Genomic DNA, 20,031 nt, shown 5'->3' on the forward strand with positions numbered 1-20,031 from the left:
CCGAGCCTCAAGTATGTTGTCGCTGACAGAGGTTGTAGTGGCCAGTCCGCACTTACCTCCGCTGGGGTGCGGGCGTATGCTGTTCTGGTGCTGACGGCGGCGTTTTTTGCGGGACGTTTAATTCCTAAAACTGTTTAAGTGTTTTTTTTAGTTTTAAATAATTGGATCTATGATGTAAATTACATGTATTAACCCCCCCCCAAAAAAAACTTTTTCCCTTACATTCCATGTTAAGTATTGGCATATTTTAGCTTGTTTATATTTGGAAACATTAGTAACCGTATTCAATCGGTGCGTCATCCCAGGGAAGATACATACATATAAACATGATACCTAACCGTGACCTTAAAGTGTTTGACACCTACTTTTTACATTGAGGATTTTTAAAAACGTTTTTATAGTATTATAGCCCCTACTGAGAAAATGTAACTATTGACTTCAGACAGTCACGGAAGACGCTGTCGGCGTGTTTATGACACCAAGTACGTCTTTTATGGCGGCAGTAAACAGAGATAACTGTGTGTTAGAAGACGGCTTCATATTATCACAGGTGCTTGCGTCGTGTAAACTATGGACAAATGTGTCGTGGCTTTTTATGGCGCCTTTTATTGTTATTTATATGAAATATCTTTTAACTTTTGTGTTTTTTATTTAACATCAGTCTACGACATTCTGGTGCATGTCAGTTTTATTTAGTTGCTGTAAAATAGGTAGAATATTTTATATTAAAAGGGCATTTTTTTATTAAAATGACATTTCCTTCATTGAGACTTGCTATAGTGCGACACAAATTTAAGACCAAATGTTTATTTTTGATTTGGAAAATGCTTGAAGACTGGGCTTTTCCAACAAAGTGGATGCTATTTATTATCCATAAGAGTACATATGAATCCGTCTACAGGTCATTCAAAATTGCAAAGGGGTGAATTGTTTCATTAATGATTTATACGCATCTGAGACATAACGAAGCCCTGATTTTAGTTTGCCTGCAGATATTCATAGCCGTCGAAATTCCATTAATAGTTTATCAATAATTAAATAAATCAATGAATTTATCAATCTATGAATGAATCAATCGAATTTGACAAACAGCACTATTATATTAAAAATAATTATTCTCAGCAAAAAAAAAAAAAAAATCGTCGTTTCATAGAACATTCAGTACTTGGGTTCGATCACTTGCCTCTTGTCGAAATGCAAAATCAGGCACAAGAAACTCTGGCTGACAGAAGTCATGTCTGTATACAGTATACAATGTGTAATGTGCTTAATAATTATGAACCCTCTGTTCTGTTGACCTTACAGGAAATAAAAGCAGTTCTTATCCGTCACGTCCTCAAATTACGATGGTCCAACTATACCCGTAAAGAGTGATGCTGAATTGAATTCCGGTGGTTCTCAAAATCCATGACATTTTCGGAGAGCTCGGTTAATGCAAGGATGTCCTTGGTTTATAGAGGGCAGCTTTCAATAATAATTATGAAAAAAACACGCTGCTCTTTTAAAATATATGTAATGTCATTAGACGCTTGACTTTGATTGTAACAGCCGTAGATTTACGACCACTTTCAACTTATCACAGCGTTTTAAAGAACAATGCTTCAGCAATCTTGCGCGGCGGAGGACCGGTCATGTTGGCTGGAAGGGCACCAGGGCCGTTTCTTTCCGTATTTCGTGACCTTTTCAACTTATCATAGTACTTATCACGGATGATAGAAAGACAGTCTCTGTCTGATGTAATGCATCCTGCATGGAAAGACTTGGCAACCTCCTGAATTATCCCGAATAACCCACTATTCCAGACCTCAATGGCACGATAGAGGGCGTTGTTCGGCGACTGTTTGTAGACGGCGAGTTGTCTAGCATAGTCTCTGAAATCCGTCTTCTCTTTTTCGGTAATCAAGCTTTCAACACAAAGGCGATGGACGAGATCTTCCAAATTAAAGGGGCACAACTCCACCACTTGAGGCCTTGGTTTCCACTTCAAAAAGGCCTTTATAAAGGTCCACATTGATCTGCTAGACTCATCTGAAAATTCATCAAGTGTGCATAGGCAACTGATACAGATTTTATATAAACAAATAGACTGCTTACGAAATAGCTAAAAAAGAAATAACAAAATGAATTCAAAAAGTTCATATCATTTATCACCTGTAAAAGAGACAGCCAATATAAACTCAAGTGAATTTTAATGTTCAACAAGAAGGTATTTCAATCAAATTTGCAGATAAAAGTCCCTGTGCGCCATGAACTGCATATGTATTCTCACGATTAGAATAGAATGACTGCATTCAAAACCAAAATAGTTGATCCGCGTACTAACAGATCCGAGGATCAAATATGGCCGATTCACTATAAAGCTTACCCCTGTCAGTCCGCAGATCAACTTCTTCTGAATGCGGCCAATGACTATAATCAGACCAACTTTATGCTACCATTATACATTCAAACATACAGTGTGTCTAAGAGACCATACGCGGATACTATCGTACTAACTTGGGATCGCACTATCTCCGACGGGATTCTCGCTTATCTGCACTTAACTTAGGCGGCTTAGATGTCTGTCACGCCTGCTGAGGCTGATAGGGGGGTAACATACTATCGTTTAGTAGCTTTAGCGGGCGTCCCAGACGTCAAAGCCGCTTGGGCTGAACGCAATTTAGCGAGGGACCCCGTGGGGATGGACCGATGGGAACCCAGTTTAAGGCAACATTACCATTCTTTTGCTGGGTACTCTCGCTGACCGGACGGCGCATTCCTAAAGTAACTGCCTCGTTAACTCCACGACTTTGTTCACTATCACCTCGAAGGAGGTTCTCTTTGGTGGCACGGCCTTGCTTGTTCTTACCACCTAGAAAGCAAATAATCGTGTTTTTTTTTCCGCAAAACCTAAGACCCTTATAGTTCACGTCCCTGTCGCATTTTGTGACTGTGCAAGAACTGTAATATTGAACTCAAACATAAAACTATATTGACCTCCGCCAGGAATTTAATTTTGGGCCTTCGTTTGTTAATATACAGACAAAAAGCTACTGAGGGAAATTTGATGCATATTTTTTTACCCGGGCCATTAATGGTCTTGCATATATACTCGAATCAATTAGATTTTGGTGCCAATCCGTTAATTGATTAAACAATCAATTTTGATTAATGAATTAATTAATGACGAGAAATGAGCTGCCTTATTACATGTTAACTCATTCTCTTCATACTGTTCAGTCCACAGATACACAATATTTTTTCTAACAAAAACACCAGTTGAGATTTGCTCTAACCTGGTTCGCCAAATGTGCCCTCTAGTGTGGTAGATTTCGTTTCAAAAGTATTGCTGTCCACTTGTTTTTCACGTTGTTTATCGTCAACAGCAAGACCTGATGTTGCTTTTCGGGTCACTTCAGTCTGCAATCTTGCCCTTACTGGTGGTGTCCCATTCGATCCCGTCTTTATTGGTGGTGTCCCACTCAGTCCCGTCTTTACTCGTGGTGTCCCATTCGGTTCTGCCTTAGCTGGTTGTGTCCCAGTCGATTCTGTACTAAATGGTTGTGTCCCACTCAGTCCCGTATTTACTCGTGGTGTCTCAGTCGGTTCTGCCTTAGCTGGTTGTGTCCCAGTCAATTCTGTACTAAATGGTGATGTCCCACTCAGTCCCGTCTTTACTCGTGGTGTCCCAGTCGGTTCTGCTATAGCTGGTTGTGTCCCACTCGATTCTGTCCTAACTGGTGGTATCCTAGTCGGTTCTGTCTTAGCTGGTTGTGTTCCAGTCGATTCTGTACTAAATGGTTGTGTCCCATTCAGTCCCGTCTTTACTCGTGGTGTCCCAGTCGGTTCTGCCTTAGCTGGTTGTGTCCCAGTCAATTCTGTACTAAATGGTTGTGTTCCACTCAGTCCCGTCTTTACTCGTGGTGTCCCAGTCGGTTCTGTCTTAGCTGGTTGTGTCCCAGTCGATTCTGTCCTAACTGGTGGTATCCTAGTCGGTTCTGTCTTAGCTGGTTGTGTCCTAGTCAATTCTGTACTAAATGGTGATGTCCCACTCAGTCCCGTATTAACTCGTGGTGTCCCCGTCGGTTCTGTCTTTACTGATGGTGTCCCAGTCAGTCCCGTCTTTGTTGATGGTGTTCTAATGTGTCCTGTCTTTACTGATGGTGCTCCAGTCAGTCCCGTCTTTGTTGATGGTGTTCTAATGTGTCCTGTCTTTACTGATGGTGTCCCTGTCAGTCCCGTCTTTGTTGATGGTGTTCTAATGTGTCCTGTCTTTACTGGTGGTGTTCCAGTCAGTCCCGTCTTTGTTGAGGGTGTTCTAATGTGTCCCGTCTTTACTGATGGTGTCCCAGTATAATTGCCTCGTCTCACTTGTTTTGTTGGTGACTTCTTCCAATTCTGAATGCTTAGAGATTCTTCTAATTCAGACCAGGGAACATATGATCCGCTGTCGAAGAAACGACACTCCCTTAAGGCAGCTTCGGACTTAAAACTTCCGACGAGTTGGTGAATTTTGTCTGAAAGAAAAAAGGGCTCAGTTTCTATATATAAACAAAGTTGTATCTTGCTGACTGTAGTATCCTTGGAAGACTAAGGCCGTTTCGAATTAAACGCTTGCTTGGGAACAGACTGCACGATGGGATGTTAATCAATCATTAGCTCTCTTGTTTATCAAAATATTACTAGAAACCTAGGCCCAACATACCTGCAGATGGTCCGTTATATTCAACACCGATGTCTTCTTCAGATATACATGATTGCTGAAAGAAAAAATCACAACAACTAGACTTACATCCATGATCAAAAATCACTTTAACCTTACATGTTTTGCAATTGATTGTTTCTTAATAATTGTTAAAAATTGTTTTATTCATCGACAAAGAAGACTGCTTTAAGTAGAACTGTTTTCTACCTTTAAGGAGCTTCTCTTTTCTGTAGATTTACACGTTGTAAACTTACCTTGTTTTCTGAGACTACATGCTGAGTTCGTATGTGTTCCTGGTATTTTCCTGCAGTGACCCACGAGCAACAGTGCTCACAAAATACGGGGGTCTTGGGGCACTGGAACCGTTTGTGATGTCGAATGTCATGTCTGCAATAGAGGTGAACAGGTCTTCTTCAATGCCTTAATGCAAAAATGTTGATGTATGCAGTGTACATGAGAACTGATCATGGGACTTTCAAAAGGTAAGGGGGGTACAGCTTCGTGCCAATAAATAACTACCTTTCAGAACACAACATAAACTTAACTTGGATCAACACATATTTCTTAGAAGCATCAGATTTTTGAGAAGCAAGTGCAGTCAACGTACCTTTCCACTCTGCTACTGCACGCTGGGCACGTGGTATACCTGGCAGAGCAAAGGGGCTCGTGGTTCTTGATACTCTTCCTCAGAATCGTCTCCCCACAGATGCAGTGGTACGAGGCATACTCACACCTCTCCACGTGCTCCACCAGCTCCCAGCGATGAAGGAGATCATGGGGACAGCCCAGAGACTTGTACGGACACGTGGCCGTGGCAAACTTGCACACGGAGAGGTGTCTCTCCAACTGGCTGGGTAGGACCAGATCCTTGCATCCCGGGTTGGTGCAGACTACGGGGACGAAATCAGGACACTGCTGGCTGGCTTTGAAGGGCAGGTCATTCTCTTTGACTGGCTTGGCTTTGAAAAGCGACGTGATCCACTTCACCAAGCTCTTTTCTGCTTTACTCTCTCGTCTATTGCTCACTGGTGTCTGGTGCTGTGTTTTTAACGGGCATGTTTTGATATGGTCACGGAGAGCTCCTCTGGGTCCACTCTGGCTACACTGAGGGTGAGGGCATGATATCTGCACGTGATCGCAAACACTCTCGTGGATAACCATCTCCCTGACAGTGCCACTGAACACGCATGGTGAATGAGGGCACGTGACTTTGAGTTCCGCTACCTTGGAGTAGGACGCCATTTCAATGCTTCTGGAAAGTTGGCTGGCGGCGCCGTGTTTCCTCATGTCGCTGCCTTGAGAAGTGTAATTTTGAAAATGAAGTAGATTTAAGAAGCAAATATGGATTCTTAACAGCATCATTGATTGCAATATAACAGTATTTATTTGATACCTATTTATCCACCACATCAGAAAAAAAATACTTAAATGTCTCAAGTTTAAAATATTTTTCTATCTTATGAATAATGTTTTAACACGCAAACAAAGGATAGAGAGGAGAAAGGCTGAACATTCAGACAAAAAAATGTCTGAATAGGCCAAAGGTCAAAATGGGCGATTTTTCAAAATCAGAATACAGACCATAAAGCATTCTTGTATTTGAGTCTTCTTTTAATTATCCTGTTTAAATATTGAAACGTGGCAAGTGACTTTAAGCCAGTTTATCATAGAAAACGCACTATATTAAAAAAAGGCTGTTTTTGATTTCAGCAGAATTTCACGTGCTTATAGGTTCATGTATCCAGACAAGGGCACTACAGGACATAATCTGATCGTCTTATCAAGCCCAGAATCTCTTACATGTAGGGCCTAAATCAAGTACAGAAATCGGTTCGGCTTTGACAGACAATATTTTACGTTTTTACTGAGAAAAAAAAACGCCTTGGCGATAAACACGTTCGTCATGCTGGTGCTTGTAATTCCCCGTTTTAACCGCAATAGCTCATCATGGCAGCTTATTCTAATGTGCAATTTAAGTGCCACAGAGAAATTACACAGTGACAATCAAACGGCTACTCCCCGGAGGTATGATGTAAAACTAAAACACTTTTCACAAAAACTGACCCGAGCGCACACAAACTGATGAAATACAAATACAATGTCAAATTATCGGTCACAATTTTGTTTATCATACTTACAGATAGCACGTTTCGCCGTGCTTCTCACGGCTCTTCTGGTCTGTCTCCATAGCAACGGACCTAAGGGACAAAATAACACACCCTTATCGATTCACTTCGACAGTAATATCATTATGACCTAGTTCATGTATCAAATTGATTGGGAGAGTTGTGTCCCTAATGCTGGGCGGATTTAGGGTCTTCCAAAAGACGGTCAGATTTTAAAGTTTACATTGATAGGTATCTAATTTTTTCTGTTGGAAGACGGTCAAAAATAGAGGATATATCAACAAAGATAATTTGGAAGACTGTCAGATAATACACCTGGACCCGCCAATGGTAATGGGCTTATTGATAGGTCTATGCTCAAGGTGTACTCTCTATACGTAAAAACCCAAACAATAGTGATATAACACAGGAGTATATGGGGGGGGGGGGGGGGGGGGGCGAAGGGCAGTTGACATGCATAGATAAGGAGCGCCACCATGCTTCTACCATTGTAGTCTCTCTCCTAAAATTCTGCAAACGTCATACCGTCTTTAATTTCTTAAATTAAGTCTTGGACATAATAACGATAATAATTCGTTATCATGTCCAAGATTAAGTACAAAACAGACCTCTCTGGAATTAGATGGAATGAAGATAAAAGTGCCGTCCTTTTGCATTATGGTAGGATTCATGGTTGTCAGTAAAAGGGTGAAAATCTACATCTCGCTGTTTAAAACATACCTGTTTCATGTGACTTAAAATGAAGAGGGGCACAAAGCAACAGGCGTACCTTTACTAGGCTTCCTCAAAAACCATACCAATCTCTGGACAGTACCAGTAGGGTCACGGTAAATGTTGCCTAGATCAGCCTGAAGTTTTTTCCAGTTTTCTGGAACTTTGCAACGTTCCACTTGAATACTCCTCAGGTTTTTCAGGTTCCTAACGCACAGAGCGTGCTGCAACAGGTTCAGGCACAATGGGTTTCCCCAAAAGTCGGGACTCAGGCAGAAGACGACTCTTTTGGCCTGCTCGATGGATGCGTGATTAAACTCGACGACCCACCCGCCGGGGACGCAGGCCCCGGAGTGGTTACATGTGAAGCCAAGTTTTTCCAGGACGTCAACGACGGGCGTAATGAGGTAGTCCTCCTCCTCGTGATGGGCGAAAAACACATGGTGACTGTGTTGCCTTAATCTCGGTGGTTTCACTTTTGGCGTGGGCATCGTTCTTCCTCTCCCCTACAATGTAAGTGATAGGAAACGTAATATGTGGCACTGTTGTTTGTCACTCAATATGAGCCTATATAAATTGTCATGTGACAACCCTAAATTCATCCTGTCCTCCCACGGCACCAACGGCAAAGAAATGTTCCGAATTAAGGTGGCGTTGGGGTCATTTTGATATCCCAAGAAGAAACGAGGTCGGGGACTGGTTCCGAGGAGGATGAGGGTGAGATGGGTGGGGTGGGGTGGGGATGGAGGGTGTGTGTGTGTGCCTCCTCATAGCTGCCTATAAACCCTGAGTTTTAGAAACACTGCCGTGTCTTGTAACTCAGTGTTCTGTTCACAGGCATCAATAAGAAGAGAGCATTGGTAGTGCACTTTCACATTCAAATCTTACCCAGCTACTGAACTAATCTTTTTTTGATCATTTAATTAAAGCTTCAGGTTAGGTTCTAGTAGGGCCTACATAATCGTGAAAGCCGGGACTCTTTGACTTCCCGTGTGTTTGCCAACCAAGATGACAGCCCAACATAATACGCCCCTCCTCAGCTGATTCATCGGACTGAATATAATCCATCATCAGTCCGGGGGGGGGGGGGGGGAAGGGGGAGAGAGACCCTCTCCCCCTTCCCCCCCCCCCCCCCTCCCCCACCTCACACAATTTTTTTCAACCACATTAGCCAAAAGTTTAGGAAACAGGGATGGAAGGGTGAGGTGTGTGTGTGTGGGGTGGGGGGTGACGGTTATTTTCTTAATGTATAATAAAGTCAGTCATAAAATATTCTGTTAAACTCAAAAGAAAATTTTGGCGAACAGCAACCCCCACACTTTCACTTTGCTAATCCTCCTACTCAGCTGTACCGTAAATGTATATATGCTTCCTGTTAGGCACAAATGTTATCTGCTTTTCTCGGATGAATGTTTAATCTCGAAATTGTTGGTTAAAGGTTAAATTAAATGGACAATCAGAGCTGGAGATAACGGGACGTGCGGCACAGCGCACTTTTCACTTACGCCTATTGTCTACATAGGATCCTTGCTAAGGCCAAACGAATTTATAAGTTGATTAACGAGAGATAAGATCTATAGACGAAATGTCGGCCGTTTTTTTAAAATATGTTTAAGAAGCATGGATTTTAGGTTCAGCCAGTTTTTTTTATGGAGGTGAGGTTGGGAATGGAAATGTCAAATCCACTGATCAGTTATACCCCCTTTACACTGGACGGCCTCCTTTCTGCGTCCTCTCTGCGACCATGAAATTTGGCATCGCTGTGGTCTTAATAAGGAAGTACGAGCATTGATTTTGTATCAGAATGAATGCTCAATGATCGGCCAGTTGTGGGCACGTAAAATATTATAATTCTTTTAACTCTCAAATGGGGCCGTGCTGCTGGACGCCGTCTAGTGTAAAGGGGGCTTTAGGGTCATCTGAAAACGTAAGTCCAGTAGCACTAATTGAGTTTTTTTTTTCTGAGATCAGTTACTATGCAAAGTGTATTAACCAAAACAATACCCAGTGCATGTTTTATTTGCATTTAAACAAAAGTGCATTTTTTTTCATTTTCTCTAAGTAACGTGGGTCGAGCTCGTTTACCAAATTGTCACACTGCAGTGGCGAATTAAGGGGGGGGGAGGGGTCAGGGGGGTCCTGACCCTCCCCTGCAATTTCTGAAAAAAAAATCACACCAATAGTCCCCTCTTTAAATTAGTGTTTTGACTAGCTGAATCATAGTTCTAAACCGTACCGAATGGTACCGTTTACCCTGTAAAAAACCAAAGGGGGGGGGGGGGGTGAGGATCGATTTCGCGTCTGCAGACCCCCCTTCAAATAATCCTGGATCCGCCCCTGCATTGTCTGGCATCATGTTACATTTTACTTGTCGTCTACTGATAAATCACTGATGAATGAAGTAGATGAAATGTCTGCAAAAACATAATATTTTAAATATCTTGATTGTTAAGCAAAATCAGTGTTGACTAATTCAACAAATTTAACTATTTAAAAACCGAACACCTAAATCAAATGTGTACGGGATTTGCACCGCTTCCTGAGCTTCAAATACTAGAAGGTGATCTGTGACTGGCAGAACACGAGAAACTTCCGTATGCCATCTCTTACCTACCCTCTAATATGTGCATTTCATGTACAGTTTCTCTAACGGAACAGTAGAGAAAAGTGTCAGAAATTAACCAGCATATCTGTGAACACAAGTGAAAAATCAATCTGTGCCCTTGGTAAAGGCCATCTCTTACCCCTTGCATGTCCCGATGTCTGGCGTCTTCTTGTCTAGGCCCGTCACTCACTATGGACAGCCCTTCGATCCCCAGTGTAAATAGTTTCGATTGTCATTAATAATTTACTGTCTAAATGAGAAACCTCACACTGTCTGGGTGACTTAGTTGACTGTACAGTTATAAATTTGTCAGGTGACGCCGTTTTATTACATAATTGGTAATCACAGTGGGGATTTTTCCTGTTACTAATAATAGATCATGCAAATATAGCCAGGGAATTCCCGTTTGTGAGATTTAACAGAGTGCGGATTTTCCATGCTGCAGATGTGTGACAAGTGGAGCCAGGTCAAGTGGTACGTATATTGACTGGCAAAGATACATGTATTTTGCTGGGGGGGGGTCACAAAGATTTACTTTTTTTATAGAAAATTGCCTGCAGTCTCTTTTTGCTTCTTACACTTTCAAAGATTTTTTCTCATTTGTTCTTTTGAAATTATAAATTAAAGGTACACTCCATTGGTCTGAAAATTCCCCATATGCTTATTTTTGCCACCTAGAGCACCTTATTAGAACCTTACACCTTAAAAACGATTTAACCCCTTAAATACTTCTTTCTGGGTCGTACTTGATGTTGATATTTACATAGGAGCATATAAGGCGATGGTCACTGTTATAATGATTGGCCAACCATTTAAAACTAATTCAATTAACGGCAGAATCCAAGTTCAGAGAAGGATAGATAAATGAATCACGGGTATCAGAAAATTGTTTATTTCCTCGGGAAAATCCCATGGAGTTGACTTTAAACGACGTGGCCACAGAAAACAAATGTTTTACTTTTAACTGATGACAATCTAATTGAGACAAGTGTCGGAAACCAGTATACGGAATGAGACAGTAGTGGCCAATATCGGGTGTTACCCAAATGGAACTGGATGCACCAGCCTCCGCTTTCTAAACTCCACAGCGAACGCGTCGGACGCTTTCGTCGCTAACAACAGCCGGGCTATGGTGTTTACTTTATACGGTTGCAAGTTCGACGTGTCTTGTGTGTTGAAAAACAAAGGGAACACAGGGAATCCGAAGATTCCAGCAGAAATATTTATAGGATCAACTTGCTCTTTAGACAGATATTTAAGCAAACAAAGCAAGTGGATTGTTCTCGGGTCCTTGAAATACGAGGAAGACACGAACGGGGCGCGTCCATCCGGTTATCGGTTTAGACTGAGGGCTGCTTATGAGGCCAGCACGGACAATTTAAAAAGACGGCCAACACTTGGGGGCACCTACGGATATTCATAGACGTCAAATTTCATGAATTGTTTATCAATAAAAGAATCAATCAATAAATTTATCAATCTACGAATCGACCAACCAACCAATCGATCGATCACTAATCTAGAGATTGAAAATAAGTACTTATATATTGAATAATGTTCTCACCAAGCGTTTTTTACAAAATGCTCAGTTCTTTCGTTCGATCACCTGCCTATTGTTCAAGATAAATGCAGAACTAAACGCAGAAAACTCACTGTCAGTATGAAGTCAAAACTGTGTCTATGACACCATCTCCATGTGAATCCTGCCATTATCTCGCGATAATAATAATGATAATAATGATCATCATCATATTTATTTCTTATAAAGTGCATTCCAATATAATATATGTCAGTGCAGGTCACCGGTATATAATATAAAATTCTTAAAAAATAACAGTCCAAAAAATGGCACAAACTAAGTACAAACGTTTAAAGACATTAATCGTAAAAAGACTTAGATAATTATCAATTTTTAGAGACAGGCTAAAACTGTCATTTTCACTTTTAGCTCACAATACAATATAAAAAAGACACAACACAATATAATTACAAAACAAAATGACACAAACTAAGTTTAAAGGTTCATAGACATTACTCATTAAAAGACTTTGAAAATGATCAATTTTTAGAGACTTAAAATCTGTCATAATCACCGTCACGTCTAATATAAAGAGTTCCAAAACGTTGGAAAACAAAGAGCAAATACCTGTGAAAAATTACAATACAAAATGACACAAACGTAGTTTAAAGGTTTAAACACATTAACCATCACAAATAAAATTTGAAAAAGATGAATTTTTAGAGAGACCAAAAATCTGTCGACATCACTCTCAGCTCCAACATAAAATAGTTCCGTTATGTTGGTGCATGAATAGTAAAAGCCTTATCCTCATAAAATGTGTTACAATGTCTCTCTTTTTTTAGGACAGGTTAAGTATAAAATGAAAGAGTTTCTAGTTGGCCTATATTGTTTGCGCTGATGAATAATTTCTACGAGGAAACCTGGCGCATATTCTGTAAAAGCTTAAAAACAATAGCAATGTTTTTACATAAACTTCTTTGTAAGATGCGTAGCCAGAACAGCTCTTGTAAGACTGTAGAAATATTCTATCATAGATATTGATAACTTTGTGCAACTAAAAACGGTGTTTGGAACATTTCTTTTAACCCCGTCCACAAATTACGAAAATCCAAACTGATATATTTGAGTTATGCTAAATCGGCTTTAGAGGTACCTCTCAAAATTCATGGAGACCCCAATAAACGAAAGGCAGCCTTCAAAATCAAACCCGCTGCATTATTTTCTGATTAGAATTTAAGGTCGGCAAATATACAGACACCAAACAACAAAGACATTGCAACAAGTTTTACAAAAATAATCTTATAAATTAATAAATAAACATTAAAAATCAGTAACTGTACATGTTGGAAGAATAACGTTGCTGATTATCGAAATGAGCCTTTCTTATTAACATAATCACACAGCTATATTGAAGTAAAAAAAAAATACAACGATTAATTGATTCTTGCACACTTTTTACAAAAAGGATATGACCTAACAAAAATTTACAATAAGGACATGCTAATCCACACTAAAAACCTTTACATACATAATGCTGCTAGTAATACACTTCAAACATTCAATAACAAGACATTTAGTACTGTTTGGAATACACATATTTCACAGTGTTTCTATTTTTAAGACGTTATTACATATACACTTCATATTGTCCTTGTGGGGCCTTTTAATTGTAACAATATTTTAATTGTTCTATATCTGCTTCTGGTGGGAATCGCGACACGACAGCCTGTCTTTGACACCCGTCATGTACAGTATGTGTATTGTGTGAGATGCATCGGTCATCCCATAACTTACATATTTTCTCAGAGGGAGGTATTGCAGGCTCGTAGCCAGCAATTGCAAGAGGGGGGTTCTTTTTTTTCTAAAAATGTGGACCTATTGTCATGAAACCTTAGTATAATTAGATCAAATTTACCCAGAGTGGACCTTTTTCCCAAAAAGGGTTTTTTTTCGAACCCCCCAACCCCTCCTGGATACGGGCCTGTATTGGGACTAGACTGTTGTATCACCCACCCCAAGCCCCAACTTAATTTAAAAAAAATAAATAAAAATTAAAAAAACTTAGTTTTCGAATCCAGGTAAAACAACTTACCAATCGCGAGCGTCGGGGAACCGGTCCCGCTGGATGGATGGGCACCAGGACCGTTTCCTTTAGCATTTCGTGACCTTTTCAACTTGTAATACTTATCACGGATGATAGAAAGACATGTACATTCTTTGTCTGACGTAATGCATCCTGCATGGAAAGACTCGGCAACCTCTTGAATTATCCCGAATAACCCACTATTCCAGACCTCAATGGCACGATAGAGGGCGTTGTTCGGCGACTGTTTGTAGACGGGCAGTTTACTAGCAAAGTCTCTGAATCCCATCATTTCTTCTCTGCTAATCAAGTATCCACCAAAAAGGCAATCGACCAGGTCTTCCAAATTAAAGGGGCACAGCTCTTCCACTTGAGCCCATAGTTTCCTCTTGCAAAGGTCTAGAAAGGCGCGAATTGACTTGTCTGAAAAATTCATTACGTGTACTAAAGTACATGTAACTGAGACAGCTTTTATATAAGCAAATGAATTACTTAATTAATAGATCAAAAGAAAAAATTCAAAATATTTCATATCATTTATCACATGTGAAAGGGAATCTCGGTGAATTTGAATGTTGAACAAGAAGGAATTAATTTGCAGCTTATAGTTCCTGTACAAGCCGCGATGAACTACACACACTGGACAATATTCTTACATTGCTTATATTCCGCCTCCTCAGGTTAATAACTTGACGCCTATAACCGTCAGATAATTGCCTGTATCTTGCCATATTGGAGGAAGACAGTAATGACATTTGCTGTACATGTACAAGACCAGCAGTATAGCGGTTTTATACTCATTAGTCACATCATAAGTAGACCAGGCATTATAACTGCCCAAGATCTGCCTACTTTTATTACTCTGATTTAGGGGGTGACACTTCTATTGACCAGTGTATGTATATATGCATTCTGATGATTAGAACATTATGACTCATTCGACTAACTTTATATTTACATATCCCATGCAATCGCATATTAATTCAGTGTGTCTAAGACCGTTCTCACAACCAATTGTTTCGCGGACTAAAGAATCCCGGGATCAAACACGCCCATCCCACTCTAAAGCCTGTGGCATCATCTACAAGTAGACACTGAAAAGATACCCCGCGAGGATTATGCGGCAATATTTCAAATGGGTCAACAATATTTAATCCGCGAATCAACTTCGGTTGTTAACATGTCATTATATGGGTCGTTACCATCCTTTTCCTGGGCATTTTCGCTGACGGTCCGGCGCCTCCTTAAAGGAACTGCGTTGGCATTTCCACGTCTTTGTGCACCATCATTTTGAGGGAGGTTCTCTTTGGTGGCCAGGCCATATAATTTCCCACCATCTAACAAGAGAGAAGAGAAGAAATAATCGTGATTTTTTTTCGCGCAGCCAAAGTAACATCTCTGTTCTAATTTGTAATTATGTAAAGACTGTAACACTACACCCCGACCTTAGGCCTTTGTTCGTTTGATAGTATACAGCCTAATTCAAAAGGTTACTAACGTAATTCTGATAAAATTTTTCAGGCCGTGTCGAGAATGGGTTAACTAAATATCAAATAGATTTTGATGGTGACCACTTCTCATTTTATCATGACATCAATCAATTTCAATTGATTGATTAGTTAATTATGAGAATTAAGGTGTCTTGTTACATCTAAGTTAACTTTCCTGATAGTATTCATTCCACAGATACAATAGGTTTTAATTTCTAACAGAAACATCTGGTCTAACCTGGTTTGCCAAATGTTCCCTCTAGTTGCTGTGTAGCTGTTTTCGTTTCAGTTGTATTGCTGTCCACGTTCTTTTTAAGCCGTTTATCTTCTTTTGACCCAATTTTACCTGACTGAGTTGACATAATGTGCCCAGTGTCATCAGTATTTGGCTCGACAGCAAAGTGAAATGTTGCTTTTGGGCTCAATTCGGGTTGTAACTTCATCGGTCCTCCGCTCACTTGTGAGGTCGATTCCGTCTTTACATGTGGTGTCCCACTCAGTTCTGACAATGCTGACGGTGCACTCTTTGAACGGCTTAAACGTTTTTTTAGTTCAGGTGGTGTCGATTCCCTTTTTACTGGTGGTTTCCTAGTCATTTCCGACATTGCTTGGGATGTCCCTCTCAGTCCGTTCTTAACTGATGATGTCCCAGTCATTTCCGACATTGTTTTCGGTGTCCCAGTCTGTTCCGACATTGCTTGTGCTGTCTCTATCAGACCAGCCATTACTGGTGATCTTCCAGTCAGTTCCCATATTGTTTTCGGTGTCCCAGTCTGTTCCGACATTGCTTGTGCTGTCTCTATCAGACCCGCCATTACTGGTGGTGTCCCAGTCTGTTCCCACATTGTTTTCGGTGTCCCAGTCTGTTCCGACATTGCTTGCGGTGTCTCTATCAGACCAGCCATTACTGGTGATGTCCCAGTGAGTTCCCACATTGTTTTCGGTGTCCAAGTCTGTTCCGACATTGCTTGCTGTGTCACTACCAGTCCGTTCTTACCTGGTGATGTTCCACTCAGTTCAGACATTACTGATGATGCCTTGTCCTGTGATCTTGTCTTAACTGGTGATGTTCCACTCAGTTCAGACATAACTGATGATGCCTTGTCCTGTGATCTTGTCTTACCTGGTGATGTTCCACTCAGTTCCGACATTACTGATGATGCCTTGTCCTGTGATCTTGTCTTAACTAGTGATGTTCCACTCAGTTCCGACATAACTGATGATGCCTTGTCCTGTGATCTTGTCTTAACTGGTGATGTTCCACTCAGTTCCGACATTAATGATGATGCCTTGTCCTGTGATCTTGTCTTAACTGGTGATGTTCCACTCAGTTCCGACATAACTGATGATGCCTTGTCCTGTGATCTTGTCTTACCTGGTGATGTTCCACTCAGTTCCGACATTACTGATGATGCCTTGTCCTGTGATCTTGTCTTAACTAGTGATGTTCCACTCAGTTCCGACATAACTGATGATGCCTTGTCCTGTGATCTTGTCTTAACTGGTGATGTTCCACTCAGTTCCGACATTAATGATGATGCCTTGTCCTGTGATCTTGTCTTAACTGGTGATGTTCCACTCAGTTCCGACATTACTGATGATGCCTTGTCCTGTGATCTTGTCTTAACTAGTGATGTTCCACTCAGTTCCGACATAACTGATGATGCCTTGTCCTGTGATCTTGTCTTAACTGGTGATGTTCCACTCAGTTCCGACATTAATGATGATGCCTTGTCCTGTGATCTTGTCTTAACTGGTGATGTTCCACTCAGTTCCGACATTACTGATGATGCCTTGTCCTGTGATCTTGTCTTAACTGGTGGTTTTCCACTCGGTCCCATCTTTATAGATGGTGTTCCAATGTACCTTGTCTTTACTGGTGGTGTTCCAGAACAATTGTCTCGTCTCATATGTTTCGTTGGTGGCTTTTTCTGAGTCTGAATGCTGAGAGATTCTTCCAACTCAGACCAGGGAACATACGATCCGCTGTCCGTGAAACGTCTCACCTTTGTGGCAGGTTCGGACTTACAGCTTTCGTCGAATTGATGAATTTTGTCTGAAAAGAAAAAGGGATCAGTTTGGCAAATATGCTCGTATAGTACTTACTGTCTGCGGTGTCTTTGTCAGAATAGGATCATTTCGAATTTAACGTTTGCTGAAGAACAGACTACACGATTGGTTAATAATTAATAAATAAGTTTCAAGCTTATCAAAATATTATTGCAGCAAAAACCTTTTTCTACATACCCGTAGACGGTCCTTTATATTGAACATCGGTACCTTCTTCAAATATGCACGATTGCTGAAGTAAAAATCACAACACTTAGACTCACATCTATGAACAAAAATCATTAAACATTAGATGTTTTGTAATTGATTGTTTCATAATAATTGTTTAATAATTGTTTTATTCATCGACAAAGAAGACTAGTATGCTTTAAGTAGAACTGTTTTCTACCTTTAAGAAGCTTCTCTTTTCTGTAGATTTACACGTTGTAAACTTACCTTGTTTTCTGAGACTACATGCTGAGTTCGTATGTGTTCCTGGTATTTTCCGGCAGTGACCCACGAGCAACAGTGTTCGCAAAACACCGGGGTCTTGGGGCACTGGAACCGTTTGTGATGTCGAATGTCATGTCTGCAATAGAGGCAAAGACGTCTTCAATGCCTTAATGCAAAAATATTGATGTCAGAAAATATCATGGGACTTTCACAAGGTAAGGGGGGTACAATTCGTGTCAATTAATAACCACCTTTCAGAACACAACATAAACTTAACTTGGATCAACACATATTTCTTAGAACCATCAGGTTTTTGAGAACCAAGTGCAGTCCACGTACCTTTCCACTCTGCTACTGCACGCTGGACATGTGGTATATCTGGCAGGGCAAAGGGGCTCGTGGTTCTTGATACTCTTCCTCAGAATTGTCTCCCCACAGACGCAGTGGTACGAGGCCCACTCACACCTCTCCACGTGCTCCACCAGCTCCCAGCGATGCAGGAGATTATGGGGACAGCCCAGAGACTTGTACGGGCACGTGACCGTGGAAAATTTGCACAAGGAGAGGTGTCTCTCCAACTGGCTGGGTAGGACCAGCTCCTTGCATCCTGGGTTGGTGCAGACCACGGGGACGAAATCAGGACACTGCTGGTTGGCTTGGAAGGGCAGGTCGTTCTCTTTGGCAGGCTTCGCTTTGAAGAGAGACGTGATCCACTTCAACAAGCTCTTTCCTGCTTTACCATCTCTTCTATTGCTCGTTGGTATCTTGTGCTGTGTTTTCAGCGGGCATGTCTTGATATGTTCACGGAGAGCTCCTCTGGGTCCGCTCTGGCTACACTGAGGGTGAGGGCATGATATCTGCATGTGATCGCAAACACTTTCGTGGATAACCATCTCCCTGACTGTGCCACTGAATACGCATGGTAGATGATGGCACCTGACTTTGAGTTCCGCCACCTTGGAGTAGAACGCCATTTCATTGCTTTTAAAATGTTGGCTGGCGGCGCCATGCTTCCTCATGCCGCTGCCTTGAGACGTGTAATTTTGAAATGAAGTAGATTTATGAAGCATATGTGCATTCTTAACAGCATCATTGGTTGTAATATAACAGTATTTATTTGATACCTATTTATCCAACAAATCAACAAAAATTCACACTTGAAAAATACTTAAATGTCTCAAGTTTAAAATATTTTTCTATCTTATGAATAATATTTAAACACGCAAACAAAGGATAGATAAATTCAGACAAAAATATCTATAAAGGTTCCGCCATTTTGGAAGCGGGAGGAGGTTGGGGTCAAAAGGGGCGATTTTTCAAATTCAGAAAAGAGATCATAAAGCATTCTTGTATTCGAGTCTTCTTTTAATTATCCTGTTTAAAGGGCATTGCAGAATATAATCTGATCAAGCCCAGAATCTCTTACATGTAAATCAAGTACAGAAATCGGTTCGGATTTGACAGACGATATTTTAGGTTTTTACTGGGGCAAAAAAACGCCTTGATGATAAACAGGTTCGTCCTGCTGGTGCTTGTAATTCCCCGTTTTAACCGCCATAGCTCATTATGGTGGCTTATTCTAATGTGCAATTTAAGTGCCACAGAAAAAAAAACTGACCCGAGCATAAAAAATGATCAAATGCAAATATAAATTATCGGTGACCGCATGGTGCAAACAAAGTTTGTATATCATACTTACAGATAGCACGTTTCACTGTTCTCACGACTCTTCTGGTCTTTCCCCATAGCAACGAACCTAAGACAAGATATCACACCCTTATGATTCCCTTTGACAGTAATATCACATTTTTGACCTAGTCCATGTGTCAAATTGATTGGAAGAGTTGTCCCAATGGGCTTATTGTATGTATGGTATTGTATGTATGTAAAAAATGTATGTATGTATGTATAGATAATATAGATAAGGAGCGAAGCCATACTTCTACCAATGTAACCCCTTCCCTAGAATCCTGCAAACGTTATACATATACCGTCTTTAATTTCTTAAATTAAGTACAAAACAGACCTCTGTGGAATAACGATGGAATGAAGATTTAAAGTGCAGAAGAAGTACCTTTACTAGGCTTCGCCAAAAACCGTATTAATCTCTGCAGCGTACTAGGGCCACGGTTAATGTTGCCTAGATCAATGCGGTGTTTTTTCCAGTGTTTTGGAACTTTGCAGCCTTTCACTCGAATACTCCTCAGGTTTTTCAGCTTCTTCGCACACAGGGCGTGCTGCAGAAGATTCATACACCATGGGTTTCTCCAAAAGTCGGGGCTCAGGCAAAAGACAACCCTTTTGGCCT

At 40.8% G+C, this 20,031-nt stretch overlaps 3 protein-coding genes across 3 annotated transcripts; all 3 read right to left on the minus strand.

The window, feature by feature from the left end:
• Positions 1-728: 728 nt before the first annotated feature.
• Positions 729-19,439, minus strand: LOC106179260 (uncharacterized). The gene is made up of 7 exons (XM_087015289.1): positions 19,423-19,439; positions 5,292-5,979; positions 4,939-5,071; positions 4,685-4,739; positions 3,276-4,496; positions 2,717-2,851; positions 729-2,028 (listed from the first exon to the last, which is right to left on the minus strand). Exons 2-7 carry the CDS (start codon positions 5,969-5,971, stop codon positions 1,577-1,579), a joined length of 2,676 nt encoding a protein of 891 aa, XP_086871415.1. The 5' UTR covers positions 5,972-5,979; positions 19,423-19,439; the 3' UTR covers positions 729-1,576.
• Positions 6,082-10,444, minus strand: LOC147761384 (uncharacterized). Its single transcript, XM_087015292.1, has 3 exons — positions 10,266-10,444; positions 7,580-8,027; positions 6,082-6,882 (listed from the first exon to the last, which is right to left on the minus strand). The coding sequence occupies exons 1-3, from the start codon at positions 10,272-10,274 to the stop codon at positions 6,791-6,793; spliced, it is 549 nt and encodes a 182-aa protein (XP_086871418.1). The 5' UTR covers positions 10,275-10,444; the 3' UTR covers positions 6,082-6,790.
• LOC147761385 (uncharacterized) lies at positions 11,974-18,724 on the minus strand. The gene is made up of 6 exons (XM_087016305.1): positions 18,063-18,724; positions 17,727-17,859; positions 17,469-17,523; positions 15,460-17,277; positions 14,934-15,068; positions 11,974-14,154 (listed from the first exon to the last, which is right to left on the minus strand). Exons 1-6 carry the CDS (start codon positions 18,695-18,697, stop codon positions 13,700-13,702), a joined length of 3,231 nt encoding a protein of 1,076 aa, XP_086872431.1. The 5' UTR covers positions 18,698-18,724; the 3' UTR covers positions 11,974-13,699.
• Positions 19,440-20,031: the final 592 nt, after the last annotated feature.

This window comes from Lingula anatina, chromosome 6, assembly GCF_051362555.1.
Source record: "Lingula anatina isolate TDL-2025a chromosome 6, LinAna3.0, whole genome shotgun sequence".
NCBI lineage: Eukaryota > Metazoa > Brachiopoda > Lingulata > Lingulida > Lingulidae > Lingula > Lingula anatina.

What these genes read in the sequence shown, in the direction of transcription:
- LOC106179260 (XM_087015289.1), bottom strand. Translation starts at nt 5,971, where the DNA reads ATGAGGAAACACGGCGCCGCCAGCCAACTTTCCAGAAGCATTGAAATG. An exon ending in TGCAGTAGCAGAGTGGAAAG is followed by an intron (nt 5,072 to 5,291) that starts GTACGTTGACTG and finishes CCTCTATTGCAG; the next exon opens with ACATGACATTCGACATCACA. An exon ending in ATGTAGTCTCAGAAAACAAG is followed by an intron (nt 4,740 to 4,938) that starts GTAAGTTTACAA and finishes TTTTTCTTTCAG; the next exon opens with CAATCATGTATATCTGAAGA.
- LOC147761384 (XM_087015292.1), bottom strand. An exon ending in TTTGAGGAAGCCTAGTAAAG is followed by an intron (nt 6,883 to 7,579) that starts GTACGCCTGTTG and finishes TTTGTCCCTTAG; the next exon opens with GTCCGTTGCTATGGAGACAG.
- LOC147761385 (XM_087016305.1), bottom strand. Translation starts at nt 18,697, where the DNA reads ATGGCGTTCTACTCCAAGGTGGCGGAACTCAAAGTCAGGTGCCATCAT. An exon ending in TGCAGTAGCAGAGTGGAAAG is followed by an intron (nt 17,860 to 18,062) that starts GTACGTGGACTG and finishes CCTCTATTGCAG; the next exon opens with ACATGACATTCGACATCACA. An exon ending in ATATAAAGGACCGTCTACGG is followed by an intron (nt 17,278 to 17,468) that starts GTATGTAGAAAA and finishes TTTTCTTTTCAG; the next exon opens with ACAAAATTCATCAATTCGAC.